Here is a 21,561-nt window from a genome sequence, read left to right as displayed (position 1 = left end):
CGGTCGCCCCCTCTAATGCCGCAGTGCACCCTGTCTATGCCACGCACCTTAAAAGAGGCGGGGTCACAACCATGGTACAACCTGAAGTGCCGAGGGATCGTTTTCAGTTCGGCAAAATCTACCGCATTCTTGGCAGCAATGATGTCCCGCACGTGCTCTCATGTCCTTACCCTGAGCTCGCGAGACGTGAGCCCCACATAAATCAATTTACAGGCACAGACGGCATAGTTCACCACATAGGTGGTGTTACACGTGATATAATTGGTGATACGATACTCCTTATCACCGTTGGCCGATGTGAAGGATGTTGCTCGTACAAAATTGCGGCAAGCCAAGCATGAACCACATGGGAAGAAACCCCATCTCTGTTTAGTCACCCCAAAAGGAGTTGCTGGTGCCGCCACATAGTGGCTCCTCGTCAGCGACAGGTGCAGTCTGCCCGCGAATTGGCGCAGAATTTGAACCACGCTTCGCTAATTCGTCGCGTCCAGCCGGCCGAATCCTGTGTATAAATTGCATTATTCTGAAAACTTCATAAATAAACTACATACATATTCTAGACTACCTGATGCATTAGAATCGGGCCACCATCTAGTATATTGATAGATAGATAGAGAGATAGATAGATAGAGGTACATATCAATAAAGTGCAATTAACATTTTAGTCAAACTATCTTTGTATACATAAGAAATCCTTTTCATTTCATACAATCCGTGTTATCTATACAATTAAAAATAGTGCATTTGCTTTAAAGTGCTCAGTGACAATTAGACATACGGTAAAGAGGCATATTATAAATAAAGTGGTATCATGTGCATCACATTAATGTATTATCACTCACAGGTACGGACTGGGGCTGAAATTCAGCCCTGGCATTTGAAATCACACAGGCCCATGCTGTCCCCGTCCCCATGAACCAGATGGAATATATTACTAATATTACCCTGGATGGAGGAAAGGAAGATTTTCTACAAGACCAATATTTCTAATGATAAACGTAGCAGACAAGGCAGCCCATGACCAGACAGACCCTTCTGGCATTTGCCAGAATTGCCAGATGGCCAGTCCGGCCCTGATCACTCACCCAAGTGTGCATTGCTATAATCGCTATTCTGTTTAGCATACACGCTATAGTCAGCGTGTTTAGGGCGTAACCGCATATACAATGTGCATCATTCCCCTGTCACTAGCTGCATAGCCAATCAGAAAGTCGATTCCGCAGGATATTTCCCGCGCATGCTCACAAAGAATTGTACCCTTGTCAGCACCATGTTTAGTGTGGCATATTTCATTAGCAATACTGCGCATACGCAGATCCCAATGGCTGTACTATACATGGCTGAAACTCTGTTACAATAACCTCTGTTAATACTATAATGGCACAAAAAACAGTATATACTTTAGAAAATGATCTTTATATCAAATATTAGTGCCAGATTATTACTTTAGTTCATCATAACTGAGTATTACGATTATGAGGTAGTGGGTAAAACACCATTACCTTGGTACCACGGACAGACCCCTATCAGGAGTTACTTCTGAAGACCAATGGTCTCAACGGGGGGGAAAAAGACACATCTCCGGGTATCCTCGCTCCTACCAGAGGGGCTATATGGGCAATACATGGTGTATAATATCACTCTATACCCCTATCTAGTCCTCTGTATTTGTTTACAGCCAATCAAATATCGAATTTAAGACAATCTTTATTTGCCAGCAAGCTAAAGTGACATAACTATAAATGAAAAAAAATAGAATTCTTTCTTTTAACAAAAGAAAAAAAATATTTTATCAATGGTGATATAGCAATACAGTTACCCAGATGAGTAGATTTCTTCATCCGTGTTATTCATATAGTAGCAATATATCTGTGAAGACAAAACACAGTAAAAAATCTTTTACAATTATTTCAATAGAAATAAAAATCTAAAAATGCAAATAAATAAATTGATACTAAATATAGCTAATATCCTTGGGAACCATACGGTCCCCATTACACCACCGAAGACCGAATGAGGAGAAACCAAGGGACAATACAACCTCTTCCAATCTCACAATATTGGATTTATTTTAAATTCAACATTTAGGCTATGTGCACACGCTGCGGATTCCATTGCGTAATTTTCCGCAGCGGATTTGCAAAATCTGCAGGGAAAAACCGCTGCGGTTTTTACTGCGGATTTATCGCGGTTTCTTTTGCGGTTTTCTCTGCGGATTTTCACCTGCAGATTTCTATTGGAGCAGGTGTAAATCCGCAGCGGAATCCACACAAAGAATTGACATGCTGCGGAAAATAATCTGCAGCGTTTCCGCGCGGCTTTTTCCGCAGCATGGGCACAGCGTTTTTGGTTTCCAATAAGTTTACATTGTACTGTAAACTCATGGGAAACTGCTGCGGATCCGCAGCTGCGGAAACGCTGCGGATCCACAGCAAAATCCGCAACGTGTGCACATACCCTAAGACTTGCTGGTTTAAGTGTATTTAATCTATAAATCAACTCTAGTTCTTTCCGTTTTAAGAGACTGACTCTATCCCCCCTCTTCTCTGTGGAGGGACTGTGTCTATAATCCTGAATCTTAATGGTTTCTCAGAATGATTCATTTCTACAAAACGTTTAGAAACGGAGGTCCAATCTCTTTTTTTTTTCTTATAGTAGAACGATGTTGATTTATGCGGGTCTTAAAATCATAGGTGGTTTCACCTACATACAGTAGAGAACATGGACATTGCAATAAATAGACCACACATTCTGAATTACAGGTAAGATAGTGTTCTATTCTATATTTCTTTTTCGTAGCTGGATGAGTAAATGTTGGACCGTTCATCATTAGGTGGAAGTTCCCACATGCCAGACATGGGAAACAACCTTTCCTTTGTATTCCAGTTAAATATATAAATATATATTTTTTTTTTACAGGACCTATATCCAATTCTTCTACTACCCATGGAGCTCCCCAGGCTATGAATATCAGCCCGCAGCTGTATATTTAGCCTCTACTGGCTATTAAAATAGGGTACCCCCCCCAAAAAAAAAAAAAATGACGTGGGGTCCCCCTATAATTAATAGCCAGAAAAGGCTGTGGGCTGATATTCATAGCCTAGAGAGGGGCCATGGATATTGCTCCCCCCCCCCCGGCTGGAAATACCAGCCGCCCCAGAAATGGCACATCTGCAAAATGTGCCAATTCCAGCACTTAGCCTCTCTCTTCCCACTGCCCTGTAGCGGTTGCATATGGGGTAATAAGGGGTTAATGTCACCTTTGATTGTAAGGTGACATTAAGCCCTGTTAGTAATGGAGAGGCGTAAATAAGACACCTATCTGTTACTAATCCTATTGTAGTGAAAAAGTTAAATAAAGACACAGCCAGAAAAAAGTATTTTAATATCTTTAATATCACCATACTTACAACCACACCTAATTCCCCAAAGCCATTGATCACCTGCAAAAATTAAAACATTATAAACCAACAATATACTGCCTGGTCCCACGCAGTCCAATTAATAACGAGTGTCCCACGATGATCTTCCCTATAGAGCTCCTGCAGTGTTATCACTGAGGGTTCAATGGCCTCTCACCTTACGGCACTGCTGCGTGAGAATTTTCCCATGCAGCGGTGCCGCAAGTGACAGTATGAACTCTGCACTCACAGCGGCGGAGGGATAAAGTGTGGAAGGATACCTTCCATCATTGTATCATCGGAACCCCCGGAGAGCGGTCGCATCTGCCGATGTGACAGCTTTCCAAGGGAGATCATCATGGGACACTCGTTATTACATGGATCACATCGGATCAGGGAGTATACTGTTGGTTTATTATTTTTAAATTTTATACAGGTGATCGAGTGCTTCGTGGATTAGCTGTGTGATGAGTATATACTGTATGTTGTATGGTCTGTATGTCTATATGTATTTCTATATGTGTGTATGTGTTGTTGTTTTTTTTTTTTTTTTTTACACTTGAACACAGTAGCCGGATGATGGGACTACTGCTGCCCTATCATCCGGCTAGCTGTCACTGTAGCAGGCTTAGCAGGATGGGACTAGTAGTCCCATCGGACGATGCCTGCCTACACACAGCCCCGCACACATACATACAGCCCCGCGCACACACACAGATACAAACACCCACACACAGCCCCGCACATCTTCTCCACACACCCTCGCAGACACACACAGACACGTGCACATCTTCTCGGCACACACACACAGTCTCCTCCCACACACACAGTATCCGCCCACACTCTCTTCCCCCTCCCGATCTGCAATCTTTCTCGCATGCACATCCGCGGCAAATCCGCAGATCTTTTTTTAACCAGCGGTTTTGCTGCGGATTGGTCTGACACAATGGAAGTCAAAGGGTGCAGAAACGTTACAGATCCGCAAAAAGAATTGACATGCTGTGGGGAAAAAAACGCTGCAAATCCGCGCTTTTTTTTTCCACAGCATGTGCACACCAACTGTCAAGTTCACATTGACTAACATTGCTTGTGCACTACACTGCGGATTTGATGCAATTTCACACATCCAAAAACCCTGCGGATTCGCATCTAAATTTGCAACGTGTGCACATAGCCAAACTATTTCAGCTCCTCTTTTGATGTGTTTCTGAATTACTTTTTTCGGCCACAAGATGGCACTACTTCACTTAGAGTGTACTAGCAGTAATCTGTGTGTGGATGGACGTCCACTCAGGATAATGACAGCCCAGGTTGCACCAATTGCAAACCCCTATTTGCTCGGGCTTTTTAGTTTAATTACCAAAACTGCAGGAATATAGTAAGTAGCAATAATAAAAAAAAATCTGAGTGATTTGCAGTAAGATCTCACGTCATCATGGTTATGAGCCGAGTAGCGGCTGCGGTGTTTGCTATAGAAAGAAATAAGCCACGTTTTTAAAATGTAATACTAAATTCTACATAGCGCAATGAAACCTTTAAAAGACAAACACCCGAGTTGCATTAAAGGGGCGGTCCTCTCAAAGAAGATGGTCAGTCTGTATAATATATGGTGACACTGAAAATTCGCCACAGGAAATCTGGTTTGGGTGAGGGGTGGTCTTCGTACTCTGTAATTATGTTATGAAATGTTCTTCTGCTCTTTGCTATAAAGGAGTTTTCCACCTCAGGACAAAGTTCACACAAACAGGTTGCAGAATACTGTTAAAAATAGTTATCCCGTACATTTAATTATTCAGGAGTCGGACGCTTTACCAGATGTGATACTCTAAAGAAAATATCATGATATTTCTTATAAAAATGTAGTGGTTTATTGGATTTTCCACCAAAAAGCATCATTGTTGCAGCAAAACATAAAATAGGTGAAAGCGTTACAAAGAGATTGTCCTTTTGTCCAAGTTTGTTCCCCATCTTTCCTGAGATTCTGAATGGTAAATGGCGTCTGTCTCTGTCATAAACGTCTCTGGAAGCAACACGTGGTGATTAACTTACATACCAGCTGTCCATCTCTTCTGAAGTCTGTGTGCAATGTGTGAAGTCCGCAGAGAGTGAAGAACTCCTAAGGCTACGTTCACATTTGCGTTGTTGGGCGCAGCGTCATGCGCCCCTATCTTTAACATGGGGGGCGCATGGACATTCGCCGGTATGCGTTGTATTGCGTTTTACGACGCATGCGGCAATTTGACGCACCAGACAGGGCACGGACGACGCTACTTGTAGCGTTTTCCCTGCGCCAAAATTCATGAACATTAGTATTTTATGTCAACGCATGCGTCAAAAAACGCAGCGTTGTGTATATGCGTTGTGGGTTGCGTTGACGACGCTGCGCCCAACAACTCAAATGTGAACGTAGCCTAAGTGACACCCCCTCCCTCCCGTGAGTCGTGAATATATATATACGTCGAATAGAGCACGTGTTCTCTCTATATGGTGTTAACTTTTACTCTGAGCTAAATATACAGGAATAGCATATGTAATGTCAGCCAAACCTTCCACGAGACTCAGTACAGAATTGAGTGTAATAAGCATAAATCCATAACCAATAATTAATATTTAACAAATACTAACAGTGTGTGCTGCTTTCCAAAAGTTTGGCCCAGGGCAGAAAACTTTGCAATATCAAGATCTCTGCTTGCCAAGAGCTGTTGCTCTGTAGAGATTTCTGCTTTCGCTGCAACGCACTGATAAAACCCTCATCTCTGAGCAATAGGATTAAGATGGATTTTTAACTTTTGAATTTCCATTCAGTGATAGCAAGTTGTGATTTTGGTGGTTAGAAATTGTTACAAATTTCTAAGTACATTATACATTGTTTAACCCCTTAGCGACCGCCGATACGCCTTTTAACGGCGGTCGCCAAGGGTACTTAAACCACAACGCCGTTAATTAACGGCGCTGTGGAAAAAGTGAATAGCGCCCCCCAGAGTCGGATTTTCTCCGGGGTCTCGGCTGCCGGGGGTAGCCGAGACCCCAGAGAACATGATTCGGGGTTTTTTTTACCGACCCCGCATTTGCGATCGCCGGTAATTAACCGTTTACCGGCGATCGCAAAAAAAAAAAAACCCGCGATTTCTTTTTAATTTCTCTGTCCTCCGATGTGATCGCACATCAGAGCACAGAGAAAAGGGGTCCCCGATCGCCCCCCGATACTCACCTGTCTCCCCCGGTGCTCCTCGTGGCTCCCGATGGGCGCCGCCATCTTCAAAATGGCGGGAGCATGCGCAGTGCGCCCGCCGGCCGGCCCCGGGAGAATCTTTGGGGTCTCGGCTACCGGGGGTAGCCGAGACCCCAAAGAGCATGATCGGGGTCGGTTTTACCGACCCCTGTTTTGCGATCGCCGGTAATTAACTGTTTACCGGCGACCGCAAAAAAAAAAAAAAAAGCAAAGTGTAATTCTCTGTCCTCTGATGTGATCGCACATCAGAGGACAGAGAAATAGGGGGATTCGGGGACCCTATCATACTCACCGGTGTCCCTGGGTCCTCCTGCTGCTCCTCCTGGCCACCGGGGAAAAGAAAATGGCGGGCGCATGCGCAGTGCGCCCGCCATCTGTCTCCATCTGCCGGCCGGCAGGAGAAGAGCAGTTGGGGCTAAAATTAGGGTTAGGGCTAGGGTTAGGGTTAGGGCTAAATTTAGAGTTAGGGTTGGGGCTAAATTTAGGGTTAGGGTTGGGGCTAAATTTAGGGTTAGAGTTGGCGCTAAATTTAGGGTTAGGCTTCTTTCACACTTACGTCGGTACGGGGCCGTCACAATGCATCGGCCCGACATACCGACGCACGTTGTGAAAATTGTGCACAACGTGGGCAGCGGATGTAGTTTTTCAACGCATCCGCTGCCCAATCTATGTCCTGGGGAGGAGGGGGCGGAGTTACGGCCACGCATGCGCGGTCAGAAATGGCGGATGCAACGTACAAAAAACTTTACATTGAACGTTTTTTTGTGCTGACGGTCCGCCAAAACACTGATCCAGTGCACGACGGACGCGACGTGTGGCCATCCGTCACGATCCGACGGCAATACAAGTCTATGGGCAAAAAACGCATCCTGCGGGTACATTTGCAGGATCCGTTTCTTGTCCAAAATGACGGATTGCGACGGATGCCAAATGACGCAAGTGTGAAAGTAGCCTTAAGGCTAGGGTTAGGGTTGGGGCTAAAGTTAGGGCTAGGGTTGGGGCTAAAGTTAGGGTTAGAGTTGGGATTAGGGTTAGGGTTTGGATTAGGGTTAGGGTTGGCATTAGGGTTACGCTTGGGATTAGGGTTAGGTTTGGGATTAGGGTTAAGGTTAGGGTTGTGATTAGGGGTGTATTGCGATTAGGGTTAGGTTTGAGGTTAGGGTTGAGATTAGGACTAGAGGTGTGTTGGATTTTGGGTTTTGATTAGGGTTATGGTTAGGGTTGACATTAGGGTTGTTTTGGGGTAAGGGTTGTGATTATCGTTAGGGTTAGTGATTAGGATTATGGATCGGGTTGGGATTAGGGTTAGGGGTGTGTTGGGGTTAGGGTTGGAGCTAGAATTGGGGGGTTTCCACTGTTTAGGTACATCAGGGGGTCTCCAAACACGACAGCCAATTTTGTGCTCAAAAAGTCAAATGGTGCTCCCTCCCTTCTGAGCTCTGCCGTGCGCCCAAACAGTGGGTTACCCCCACATATGGGGCATCAGCGTACTCGGGATAAATTGGACAACAACTTCTGGGGTCCAATTTCTCCTGTTACCCTTGTGAAAATAAAAACTTGTGGGCTACAAAATCTTTTTTGTGGAAAAAAAATATATTTTTTATTTTTATGACTCTGCATTATAAACTTCTGTGAAGCACTTGGGCATTCAAAGTTCTCACCGCACATCTATATAAGTTCCTTGGGGGTTCTAGTTTCCAAAACGGGGTCACTTGTGGGGGGTTACTACTGTTTAGGTACATCAGGGGCTCTGCAAACGCAACATAACGCCCACAGGCCATTCTATCAAAGTCTGCATTCCAAAACTGCGCTCCTTCCCTTCCGAGCTCTGCCGTGCGCCCAAACAGTGGTTTACCCCCACATATGGCGCATCAGCGTACTCGGGATAAATTGGACAACAACTATTGCAGTCCAATTTCTCCTGTTACCCTTGTGAAAATAAAAACTTGGGGGCTACAATATCTTTTTTGTGGAAAAAAAATTTGTTTTATTTTCACGACTCTGCATTCTAAACTTCTGTGAAGCACTTGGGCATTCAAAGTTCTCACCACACATCTATATAAGTTCCTTGGGGGGTCTATTTTCCAAAATGGGGTCACTTGTGGAGGGTTTCTACTGGTTAGGTACATCAGGGGCTCTCCAAACGCGACATGGCGTCCGATCTCAATTCCAGACAATTCTACATTGAAAAAGTAAAATGGCACTCCTTCTCTTCCAAGCTCTGCGGTGCGCCCAAACAGTGGTTTACCCCCACATATTGGGTATCAACGTACTCAGGAGAAATCGCACAACAACTTTTGTGGTCTAGTTTCTCCTGTTACCCTTGTGAAAATAAGAATTTGTGGGTGAAAAGATCATTTTTGTGTAAACAAATGCGATTTTTTTATTTTCACGGCTCTACGTTATAAACTTCCGTGAAGCACTTGGGGGTTCAAAGTGCTCACCACACATCTAGATAAGTTCCTTAAGGGGTCTAGTTTCCAAAATGGTGTCACTTGTGGGGAGTTTCCACTGTTTAGGTACATCAGGGGCCCTCTAAACGTGACATGATCTCAATTCCAGCCAATTCTGCATTGAAAAATTCAAACGGCGCTCCTTCTCTTCCAAGTTCTGCGGTGCGCCCAAACAGTGGTTTACCCCCACATATGGGGTATTGGCGTATTCAGGAGAAATTGCATAACAAAATTTATGGTTACATTTCTGTTTTTACACATGTGAAAATAAAAAAAATGGTTCTGAATTAAGATGTTTGCAAAAAAAATGTTCATTTTTTCCTTCCACATTGTTTCAGTTCCTGTGAAGCACGTAAAGGGTTAATAAACTTCTTGAATGTGGTTTTGAGAACCTTGAGGGGTGTAGTTTTTAGAATGGTGTCACACTTCATTATTTTCTATCATATAGACCCCTCAAAATGACTTCAAATGTGATGTGGTTCCTAAAAAAAAATGGTGTTGTAAAAATGAGAAATTGCTGGTCAACTTTTAACCCTTATAACTCCCTAAAAAAAAAAAAAATGTTGTTTCCAAAATTGTGCTGATGTAAAGTAGACATGTGGGAAATGTTATTTATTAACTATTTTTCGTGACATATCTCTCTGATTTAAGGGCATAAAAATACAAAGTTTGAAAATTGCAAAATTTTAAAAATTTTCGCCATATTTCCGTTTTTTTCATAAATCGCAAGTAATATCGAAGAAATGTTACCACTAACATGAAGTACAATATGTCAGGAAAAAACAGTCTCAGAATCAGCGGCATCCGTTAAAGCGTTCCAGAGTTATAACCTCACAAAGTGACAGTGGTCAGAATTGTAAAAATTGGCTCGGTCATTAAGTACCAAATTGGCTCTGTCACTAAGGGGTTAAAGATGTTTTCCATTATTTATTGTATGACCGCTGGGGGTCTTAAGACCAATGTCTATAGGACTGATGGATATAGCGTCCAGCGCTGGTCTCTGTCTGTCTTGACCACAGGACCCCCTGTTCTCTTAATCCATCGTGGTCCCAATGGTGGACAGAGGCTCTGCCCCATGCACAGTCTAGGAGAGCATCATGGCTCCTTTATTCTGCTGAGCGATGGGGTCCTGGTGGTCTAACCCCCACTGATCAAACATTAATGGTCATCTACAGCTCTGAGCTTTCTCTCTGGTGGGTTATGTTTGGAGTTGTAGTTTTTTTAAGCTGGAGAACCAAAGGCTGTTGCCCTAAAAGATCTGACTCCTATTATATTTTGTTGTCTGTTCCAAGATAAACACTAGGATGTTCCTTCAGATCGTGCGCCCCTCTCTCCGTAATAAGAAGCGGATACCTTCTCCGTCCGGTTGCAGATACTTCTGGGGGTGGCTGAATTCTGTATTTAACAGGTAGGCAATGTTGTCCACCATTTTCAAGAATCACAACTTATCACCTATTCACAGGACACGACTGATCTCTCGGGGTCCCGCTTCTGGGCCTCCCACATTTACACTGTCTGACGGAGTGTTGGTCCGTATGCACGCTGCCCCTCTAAGCAGTGTCTAGGGACTGCAGATTTATGAGTGCAGAGCTCGGCTGTTGCCCTCTAGTCCATAGACTTTGTTTAAAGCAGCAGTGCGCCACCCTTGAATAATTCAAAAGGGGGACAAGGTGTTGGTGTACTACCATTTTAGACATTTATGGCATACAATCAGGTGCCAGGAATTTCCACACCACCAGTAGGGGGATATTCCTGCATTCTCAGATTAAAGGGAGTCTGGAGTGATTGCCAGCTTAGTAAATCAGGTCTAGCCTAAATGCCATTAAATTAGAGGGGTTGTACTAAGACAATAAGTTATTCCCTACCGATAGGATAAAGAATAACTTATTGATTGCTGGGATACCCATCAAGGTGAGCACTATACTAAACAGTCTCATAGAAAGTGAATGGAGCGGAGGTGCCCCTGTGTGACCTATGCAGAGCCACATTTTCAGGATTCGTGCAGGTCCCAGCATTCGGAACCACAGCATAAAATAGGAGATAACTTATTCATTTGGTACAATCTTTTTAATATCCACCGTACTTGCAGATTTCAGCAGGACGGAACAGCCATCTTTTGTGTATGAGGTTTTCTTTTTTTTCTCTTCCCTGTTGAATTTCAACACCCAATCCGCTTGTTTCCATAAGAGATAAGAAGCTAACATGCACACTTAGCTGAAGTGAGCATGCATATGTAAAGAGGGTCAGGAGAGAGAACATTATAAACACCTTTTAGACTTTAGTGCTCAGGGGGATAAAAGCTGTAATATCAACGAATAAGGGGGTGCTCACTGATTATTAGGTGCCAGGAGAAAAATCCAATTCAATTAAAGTCTGAAACTCCGGCACTCAAGACAAGAAATGATAAATTTTCAAGAAAAAATTCTTTACTGCAAGACACAACGTTGGTGGGAATCCACATGTGGTGGTTAGTTTATAATGGTTGACAATAAACAGTGTATATGGTGTATATGTTTATTGTCAACCATTATAAACTAACCACCACATGTGGATTCCCACCAACGTTGTGTCTTGCAATAAAGAATTTTTTCTTGAAAATTTATCATTTCTTGTCTTGAGTGCCGGATAAAAGCTGTAAGTCAGAGATAAAGTTGAATCTTCTGGCTCTTTTCGCATCTACTTCATAGGTTCTGTTCCTAGTAGAAGAAACAGCGTAGTGGCAGAGTCGGTGTACGATGGACACAATGGTGCCCGAAAAACCCATGTGCGCCTTGTGGTCTATCATTTAGCACGAATTAAACCCCTGTTTACAGCACCACAGTTTTAGCATTAGCTTTTCTGCTTTTAAAGGGTTGTCTCATCTTATTAAATGGGGACATTTGCAAAGTGCTTGTAAAAGCAAACAACTTTCATATTTACTTCTTATTAAAAATCCTCTCCATCCTCCTACAGAGAGATTCTTTAATTCCATGGTTTATAGCTTGTTGCCTATGACATTTCTGGAATTTTCAGGGCAACCTCTAGGGGATAAGGCTCCAGTAGGATCCATTCTAAAGTTCCTGCAGTCAGTACTGGATTTGGGTTTAGTAGCTAATACCCTCAAAGTGCATGTCTTGGCCTTAGGCGCATTATATAACTGTAAACTAGTGACAAATAGATGGGATCTAAATCTGGTACTAGAGGCACTAACTAAAGAACCATTCAAGCCCCAACAGGATTTGTCTGCCAAATTCCTTACACTTAAGACCATTATATTAATGGCTCTAACATTGGCACACAGGGTGAGCGATATACAGGCCCTGACTGTATGTCCTTCCTATATGCAGATCTATGAAAATAGGGTTATACTAAGACCTGACCTGGCTTACCTTCCCAAAGTGGCTCTTAAGTTACATAGGAGCAAAGAAATTATTTAGCCCTCCTTTCGTGCTAACCCTAGGAATCCAGGAGAGGAAAGATTCCATAGGTTAGATGTGAGGTCGCTGTTAAAATATATATCCGTGACCAGTCGGTGGAGGAAAGACCAGTCCCTGTTTATAGCCTTTCAGGGTATCAGAAAGGGATATGGGGTATCCAAGGGTACCATTGCTAGATGGATTAGGGAGGCCATTGGTTTATCTTGCACTGCTAGTGGTGCTCCGGTTCCTGAAGGCATCAAGGCTCACTCCACTAGAGCCATGGCAACCTCCTGGGCAGAAAGAGCGGAGGTATCAATTGAGGTATCAATTGATCATATTTGTAAGGCCGCTACCTGGTCCTCATCATCTACCTTCTTTAAGCACTACAAACTGAATCTGACCTTCTCTGCTGACTTAACCTTTGATAGAAGGGTGCTGCAAGCGGTGGTTCCTCCCTAAGGCTAGGTTCACATTTGCAGTTGAGTCCACATTTCGTACACAACCGCAAAAGCATGGCTAAACGCATGCAAACACATGATAACGCTGTGTTTTTTATCCGCATCAACTTACGCATGACTGATTTAAAAAAAAAAAATGCAACGTTTGCACGCGTTTTTGCATGCGTTCTTGTTGATTATGCGCATGCGTTTGTTCTGAAAAAAAAATTTCAAGAATTTCCTTGACACAAGCCACGCCCAATGGGTGTGTCTCATGGGATTTCTGTATATAGACCCTTGTGCAAACGCAAGCGAACGCATGTCCTTGCGTTCCTATAGACTGTAATGTAACAGTTGCTTTGATGCACTCCTTCCGCAAGCGTCTGCATGCATATGGCGGCGGAAATTTGACGCCAAAAAAATTCTAACATGGTGTGTGAGCCGCGCCCAGCCACACACCGCGAAAATACGCATATGTGGGCAAACGCATTGACCTGCGTCTGCAAAGTTAAAGATATGAAATCAAGACACATGCAGATGTATGCATCAGAAACACTGCGGACACAACCACAAATGTGAAACCAGCCAAAGTTGTTTTAATTCTCCAAAAATCTCTCAGGTGTGCTGTCACGGGTGAAGGGAAAATGCCAAATTTAGTTACCGGTAGACGGTTTTTCTGGAACACATGACAGCACCCATATATTTCCCCCCTTTTTTCACCTTATGGGTGTGCACTATAGTTTGGGTGTTTTTATAATGCGTTGTTGGTTATGTGTATAAATTAACCTGGAGGTCCACTCATGCTCTGTAACCCAACTGATGCGGGGAAGAGGTACCACCCTTTTATTTCAGTAGGTTTTTGGTCCTTACTGGGTGGATCCTTCTCTCAGGTGTGCAGTCATGGATACTGGAAAAACCTTGGTGTGTCTCTTTTGGTTAAAAGCCGAAGCCCCGGTGTCCTGCACCAGATAGAACGGTGGCGCAGTGGATAGCACTGCAGCCTTGCAGCGCTGAAGTCCTGGGTTCAAACCCCGCCAAGGAAAACATCTGCAAGGAGTTTGTATGTTCTCCCCGTGTTTGTGTGGGTTTCCTCCGGGTTCTCCGGTTTCCTCCCACATTCCAAAGACATACTGATAGGGAATCTAGATTGTGAGTCCCATTGGGGACAGTGATGATAATGTGTGCAAACTGTAAAGCGCTGCGGAATATGTCAGCGCTATATAAAAATAAAGATTATTATTATTATAGAACACAAGGTGTCCACTTTGCCCAGAATATGACTTTAAATTAACTCCAGTGTGCACTTTTCATTTTGCAGATACGTCCCATCCTATCTTATTCTTATTGTAATCTGAATAGCAAGAAAATTCTGAAAGATGGAATAATTAGGGGCAGAAAGCATTCGTGGCGTTTGTTTGGTCCCGCTGATGCATGGAGGCAGATGGCAGCTTGTCATCACTGTAATATACACAAGGCCTAGATGAGTGCTGTGATAAAGCCTCAGTAACCGCCTGTCTTCCAGGCCCGATATGGAGCGCGTGGCCAGATACAGTACAAGGATTGCGGCAGCGGCTCAGGCATAGGTTACGCCTGCTATCTTTTATTTGGAGTCACTCAGCTCTGGAGACAGCTGCACCTGCTCTGTGTCTTCAGTGCAATAAGACACCGGGGGATATGGGGGGGGCTCTTATCTGGAGCGCACAGGTAATCAAATCTGAGGCTTATTCAGACTAAGTCTATAATCACTAAATTTAATCCGGGATACAGAGCAACAGCAGATAAACACCGTTCCAGCTGAGAGCACACCTGGTAATTAGAAATATAGAGGATTATCTATGGGCATGCATCACGGGAGCACCCTGCACCTAATCCTCACGAACATGTAGGTGACCTGCACCTTAGGGTTCATTCAGACGAGCGAATAAACGGGATGGGTGATGTTCGGGACAGATATCTGTACGGATGCTATCCAAATCTCCTCTTGGTCCGACTACATGAAAAAATAATTGCAGCATGCGCTAAGGTCCGATGTAAGGACCAGAATTGTGCATGTAAACAGCACTTGTCCAATACAAGTCAGTCATGTCTGCGAATACGGAGGTGACCAACCTGAGCCTTTACACGCTCGTCTGCATCCAGCTTTAGTTTTACTTCAAAATTGGGATATCATAGAATCATATAATGGTAGAGTTGGAAGGGACCTCCTGGGTCATCTGGTCCAACCCCCTGCTCAAAGCAGGATTGACTCATCCCAGACAGATGTCTGTTCAGCCTCTGTTTGAAGACTTCCATTGAAGGAGAACTCACCACCTCTCGTGGCAGCCTGTTCCACTCATTGATCACCCTGTCAAAAAGTTTTTTCTAATATCTAATCTGTGTCTCCTCCCATTCAGTTTCATCCCATTGCTTCTAGTCTTTCCTTGTGCAAATGAGAATAGAGATGATCCTCCTACAATGTGAGATATTTGTAGACAGCTATTAAGTCTCCTCTGTCTTCTTTTTTGCAAGCTAAACATTCCAAAATCCTGTAACTGTTCCTCATAGGACATGGTTTGCAGACCGGTCACCATTCTGGTCGCTCTTCTCTGAACTTGCTCGAGTTTGATGATGTTTTTTTTTTTTTTTTAATATGGTGCCCAAAACTGGACACAGTATTCCAGATGAGGTCTGACCAAAGAGGAGTAGAGGGCAATAATGACTTTGCATGATCTACACTGTATAATTCTGTTAATACAACCCAGAATTGCATTTGCCTTTTTTGCTGCTGCATCACACTGTTGACTCATGTTCAGTTTATGATCTATTAGTACACCCAAGTCTTTTTTTCACATGTGCTGTTGCTTAGCCTTATTCCTCCCATCCTGTATATGCTTTTTTCATTTTTATTGCCCAGATGTATTGCATTTTTCCTTGTTACTTGTTCCTTGTTAAAAACCATTCTGTTAGTTGCTGCCCACTGCTCCAGTTTATTAGGATATGTGACAGGAAAGTTTACACCAAACAGCCATAAGCCACTACTGATATGTACCACTAACCAGATGTGAACTGACCCATAGGCTACGTTCACACAATGTGTCTTGGTGCATTGACACCTCTCCATTATTAACCAGGCTTAATGTCACCTTACAATAGCAAGGTGACATTAACCCTTTATTACCCCATATGCCAATGCTACAGGGCAGTGGGAAGAGAGAGGCTAAGTGCCGGAATATGCATATCTTACAGATGTGCCTTTTCTGGGGTGGCTGGGGGCAGATGTTTTTAGCCAGGATGGGGCCAATAACCATGGTCCCTCTCTGGGCTATTAACAGCTGCCCTCACTCACTGGCTTTCCCTCTCTGGCGGAGAAAATTGTGCGGGAGCCCATGCCAGTTTTTTCCATGAATTAATCCTTTAATTCAGTGGTCCCCAACTCCAGGCCTCGAGGGCCGCCAACTGTGCAGGTTTTCAGGATTTCCTTAGTATTGCACAGGGGTTGGAATTCAACCCCTGTGCAATACTAAAGAAATCCTGAAAACCTGAACTGTTGGCGGCCCTCGAGGCCTGGAGTTGGGGACCACTGCTTTAATTTAACACCTACAGCTCCAAAATTTTATACACACACACTACTAACATTATTAGGGAGGGATATATAAAAATCTAATGGATATGCAATGGTTTACTGTATGTAAACCATGTCTCATATCCTGTCGGGTTCTGCAATGATTTTACAGAACCCGACAATTGAACTACCGGCTATTCTGCTATCTAGCTCTGTATGAAATATAAAGATATATATATATATATATATATATATATATATATATATATATATATATATATATATATATATATATATTTTCATGAATATTTGAGGCCATGGATCCATTATATGTCCATTTTGCAAGCTGGTGAGAAAATCTCACCATACGGATGTCACACGGAAGCTTGGATACGAGAAAATCGCATGCTCGCACTGTTCAGGGAACATTTCTGCAATTCTCGTCCATGTAGAAGGGACTGATTTTTATTTATTTTTATTTTTTTTATACATTGTGTGTGACTCCAGCCTTACTCTTTATCTAGGATACAGTATATTAGTAACCCTAAGGTAAATGACTCCAGTGCGGAATGATCACCCTAAAGTCGGGTCAGTGACGGTCACACAATATTTTCTCATCAGGGTCGATTATGAGCGTATAAAGGAAGCCGGACCTGACCGCGCGGCATCGGAGTGGCTTTTACGCTGTGGCGCTAAAGTACGTTATAAGGGATTTGAGAAGTGGCAGCAGGATTATAACGGACTGCCAACCGGACCACTGGAAAAATACAAGATTCAGGGCATCGATGCCACCGACTCCTGCATCATGTTCAAGGGGTTTGACTACTTAGGTGAGGACATGGATTTAATAATTTTTTTTAAAAATAACCAAACATGGCCAGATTATTGCTAAAGATATATAGGTGTCTCACCAAATGGGATGGTGGCACTATTTGAACCGATCTTCTGCTGCAATCAGTGCGGTAAGTTGACCCTATTGGCAGCCATTCTATTAGCCATGGAGAACTGTTTAGGTCACCCGGTCATAGAAGCAGAATACTGTATATGTATGATTACACACCCTCTGTCCATTTCATATTTATGGGATAAACTAGACAAAGCAGAGACGTGGTGACGATTTTGGACACTTTGGATGACTTATTTTCCATAAATGTATGCTCGTTGTGATGTTCGATTATTTTTAGGTTAATTCAGACGTCATTGATTTTTCTCGTGCCAAAATAAATGACTGATTTTCATCTATCTTTGATGGAGGTGTCCGAATGAGACCTTACGCATTTTTTTTTTCTCCTCCTGAGCTCCTGTGTGCAAACTTATGACCACATCAAAGTTTAGCTCAACTTTGTTGTTGTCAGAAATCCACACCGAGGACCTCAGGGAAAAAAAAATGTATTCTCAGCCGACCTAGAAATGGCGTATCTTGCTGTCAGAACCTTTATAATTGTTCCTTTCAGACGGTCTGGAGCATCTTGAGGAGGTAAAACTATGTAAGTGTATATACATCGAGGATGCTTGTCTGGAGAGAATAAGTAAGACCGAGAACCTACAAAAGAGCCTGAAAAGACTGGAGATCATCACCTGCGGCAATGTGAGCGACAGAGGTGTCATATCGCTCCACTCCTTGAGGTGGGTTACTAGTATGGCTGGCCGGAGGGTCTGTAATGTCCTTTATACGTAGATTACATTGAGATTTCTTTATGCAATGTGAACTAGAGTAAGGTGATTCTCATAGCCTTTCGCACGGGAATTATTCACATATTTCGGAAACCAGCAGCGTTTTTTTTTTTTTTTTTTTTTGTATTTTTCTAATCCTGACTACTCCTTAATAAATATTCATACTAAAAATCTACATAATGTAATTTAGGAGTTGAGATAACAAGGGTGAGGATATAATTTCTATGTAAATTCATTAAATTACCATGATCTCTGATTTCCAGGAATTTGCAGTATTTGTATCTGTGCGATTTGCCAGCGATCAAGCAAAAAGACCTGATGGTGGAGCTCCTGCAGAAATCCAATGCATCACTGCAAATCAAATTGAATCTGGTGTAAGAGTTTTCAGGATGTGTTTTTATTTTTTTTTTTCTTCCTCATTTTCTTTCGTCAGTGCCTTTTAATGCTTGTACTTATGACTTTGCTGTTGTAGGATTTGTTTTTATTGTAAGGGGCCACACTGTCATATTTGTTATGTCTGGCGACTTAGTGGAAATGTCATAACGCCCCTATATTTTATTTGCATTGTATATAGAGTCAATTATAGGCTTCCCACAGAGCCTTGTTCTTCTTATTGCCCTCTCCTGGACAGGTAGACACATAGATTAAAGGGATTTTGCAGCTTGTTTGTCTCCCCCCATTTAATATGTCTGTTCCTGAATCACTTCTTCCACCCTCCTACTGTGTGGGGACCTACAACACAACCTCAGGCCTCATTCACATGTCCGTATTTAAACACGTAGGTGAAAAAATGGTATCTGTGTCATCAGTGTATCTGTTTTTACCATCAGTGTTTTTAAAGAAATAAATTACCAAGCTTCTCCTATATTTTGCAATGTTAAACGAAGTTTCATTCTGTGTGCTGTGTTTTTCAAGGACCCTTTATTTATAGTCTCCTTTATTATGTACATTGCCGTCCCTTATTACACAGTGCCCTCTCTTGTTATACACAGCTCTGTTCCATATCGGATTATATAGCGCCCCCCATTTATGAAAGCTTCTTTTCTAATGGAGGAGCTGATGGACTGATCGTCTTGTCACCGGCTGCTCATCAGCAGTCATTTTATATCTAACTAGATGGTGGCCCGATTCTAACGCATCGGGTATTCTAGAATATGCATGTCCACGTAGTATTTTGCCCAGTCACGTATTATAATGCTCCATGCAGTTATGGCCCCATAGAGGCCGGCTGGCCTCGACCAATCAGCAAGGCGGGATTTCCGAGACCGACAGACAATTAGACCCTTAGACAACACAATGGCGGCACTTGACAGCAGTGGAGGACAATGATGATTCCAGAATTCGCGTCAGACTGTGCCCGCCGCTGATTGGTCGAGGCCACCAGGCCTCGACCAATCAGCGACGCGGGATTTCCAGGACAGACAGACAATTAAACCCTTAGACAATTATATATATAGACAAGAGAGGTGACTATGTTATAAAAGAGGGCGCTGTGAATAACAAAAATACACTACGTAAGGGACAGCATTGTACATTACAGCAGAGAAAGCTATATTATAAGGAACGGCACCATATATGTAATGACACTGATAGTGTCACTGTGGAAAGCCTGGATGCTGCAAGCAGGGGGACCGAGAGTGTAAGGAGCAGGGCACGCAATGCGCACAGGACCTGACACTAAGGCACACAGTATGCACAGGACCTGAGACTAGACAGTCACGTGATCGCAGAGGGGCGGAGCCACTGCACAAGGACTAGGAATAAGCCAGGAGCACGGGGCAGAGAACAATAACGTAGTCAGTGGGGAGCCGGGGGTTAAAAGCCAGACGAGAGCGAGGTACCAGGGACAAGACAGAAGAGTAAACTGAGACGAGCCAAGGGGTCAGAGAACCAAGAAGGACAGATCAGTACCAAGTAGAAAACAGAGGCAGAAGTTAATGGACAGAACCGGGTCATACACAACAAAACTCACACGCACAGCGGCACAACAATTACAGATAATTAACCTGGGTCAGCAACCACAAACCAAAGTATCACCGACACCTGACACGGGAACCACCAGCATTAAATAGCTGCCCCAGAACCAGAGAGAGGCAACTCGCGTGAACCCTGACCTAACCAGGACGGAGGCTGGATCATCCCGTCCATAGTCATGACCATATATTACTAGAGAGGGTGGTACGTAATAAGGGATGGTCAGAAATTAAGAAGGAATTCACCAAGGAAATTTGTAAATGTTTTTTAAACTTAGTTTTTAATTAAGCCATATAAACAGCTCCATTTAAGAACCAGTAGACTATTAAACAGTACAAAAAAAAGGTCACAGACCTACGCGTTTCGACGGAGTGTCTTAATCGTGGTCTGTTTGCTGTCTGACAAACAGGCATTTTATGTTAGTAAAAATCTAATAATAATCATCTTTATTTTTTATACAGCGCTAACATATTCCGCAGCGCTTTACAGTTTACACACATTATTATCACTGTCCCCACTGGGGCTCACAATCTAAATTCCCTATCAGTATGTTTTTGGAATGTGGGAGGAAATCGGAGTACCCGGAAGAAACCCAAATAGTGGCCGTGCCCTTCCTGATGTTCATGCTGCTGCTGCTCTGGCTTCATTCATGCAAGGAACTCCATGCTCCACACACTGTCAGGTGAGCTGAGTAACCTTGGTGTTTTTCATTAATAAGGGATGGTGTTATACATAATAAAAGAGAGAACTATGTAACTAAGGACGGCACTATACATAAGTCAGTATACATGAGTACACTATATAATAAACTGACTATCCTATACATAATGTGGCTACATTCCTGTATCCATGTGAAGTGTCGATGTGCTGCGTGCTTTTACTGTAGTGCCGCGGTAGCACACTTATGCAGTGATGAGGCAGTGACCCAGCAAAGTTCTAGCAAAACGTCTCTTTAATGTTCAACTCAAAAAACACAACACACGATATCCTCCATATTGCAGCCAGGAAGTATATCTTCGGTCCTCCTCCTTTGACGGGTTGCCGTGGGTGACTGCACCGCTGTGTTAATGTCTCTTTATTCACAGCAATACACAGTACACGATAACCTCCAGTTAAGTCACTAAACACGCCAGTCCTCCTTTGGGAACAAGACAGTCCACCGGCAAGACCAGTTACCGTGGGCAACTGCACTGCTGTGCACGCTGTGAGTGCCATGCTATTTAGCTGCCTTGGCTCTTTGGCTCCGCTGGCCCGTGCTGCCTCACACAGGTGGAGCAATGCAGAGCCTCCTGCCCTGTACTCTTCCAAACACCAGACTGTCCCTGACACACCCAAACCCTCTACTGCATGGTTTTAACTGGGATCTGTGGCCTTCAGCCACATGGAAAACGCGGGCCGGGAATGAAACAGATGGCACCACTACCATACTGCAGTCTGTTTCAAACACAAAA

General features: G+C 43.4%; 1 protein-coding gene across 2 annotated transcripts in view; it reads left to right on the top strand.

The window, feature by feature from the left end:
* DMAC2L (distal membrane arm assembly component 2 like) overlaps positions 1 to 19,003 on the top strand; it is a 39,969-nt gene extending 20,966 nt beyond the window's left edge. Inside the window, exons 2-6 of one of the 2 annotated variants that reach the window (XM_069735304.1) lie at positions 2,656 to 2,762; positions 10,379 to 10,494; positions 17,084 to 17,292; positions 17,917 to 18,088; positions 18,400 to 19,003. In XM_069735304.1, coding sequence (XP_069591405.1) covers positions 10,391 to 10,494; positions 17,084 to 17,292; positions 17,917 to 18,088; positions 18,400 to 18,514 — 600 coding nt within the window. In that variant the 5' untranslated portion in view covers positions 2,656 to 2,762; positions 10,379 to 10,390 and the 3' untranslated portion in view covers positions 18,515 to 19,003. The remainder of the gene's footprint in view (positions 1 to 2,655; positions 2,763 to 10,378; positions 10,495 to 17,083; positions 17,293 to 17,916; positions 18,089 to 18,399) is intronic. The other variant, XM_069735300.1, reaches the window with a different exon arrangement.
* The last annotated feature ends 2,558 nt before the right edge of the window (positions 19,004 to 21,561 follow it).

This window comes from Ranitomeya imitator, chromosome 1 (assembly GCF_032444005.1).
Source record: "Ranitomeya imitator isolate aRanImi1 chromosome 1, aRanImi1.pri, whole genome shotgun sequence".
Lineage (NCBI taxonomy): Eukaryota > Metazoa > Chordata > Amphibia > Anura > Dendrobatidae > Ranitomeya > Ranitomeya imitator.
Note: the sequence above shows the minus strand (reverse complement) of the source record. Positions and strands in the feature narration are given on the sequence as shown.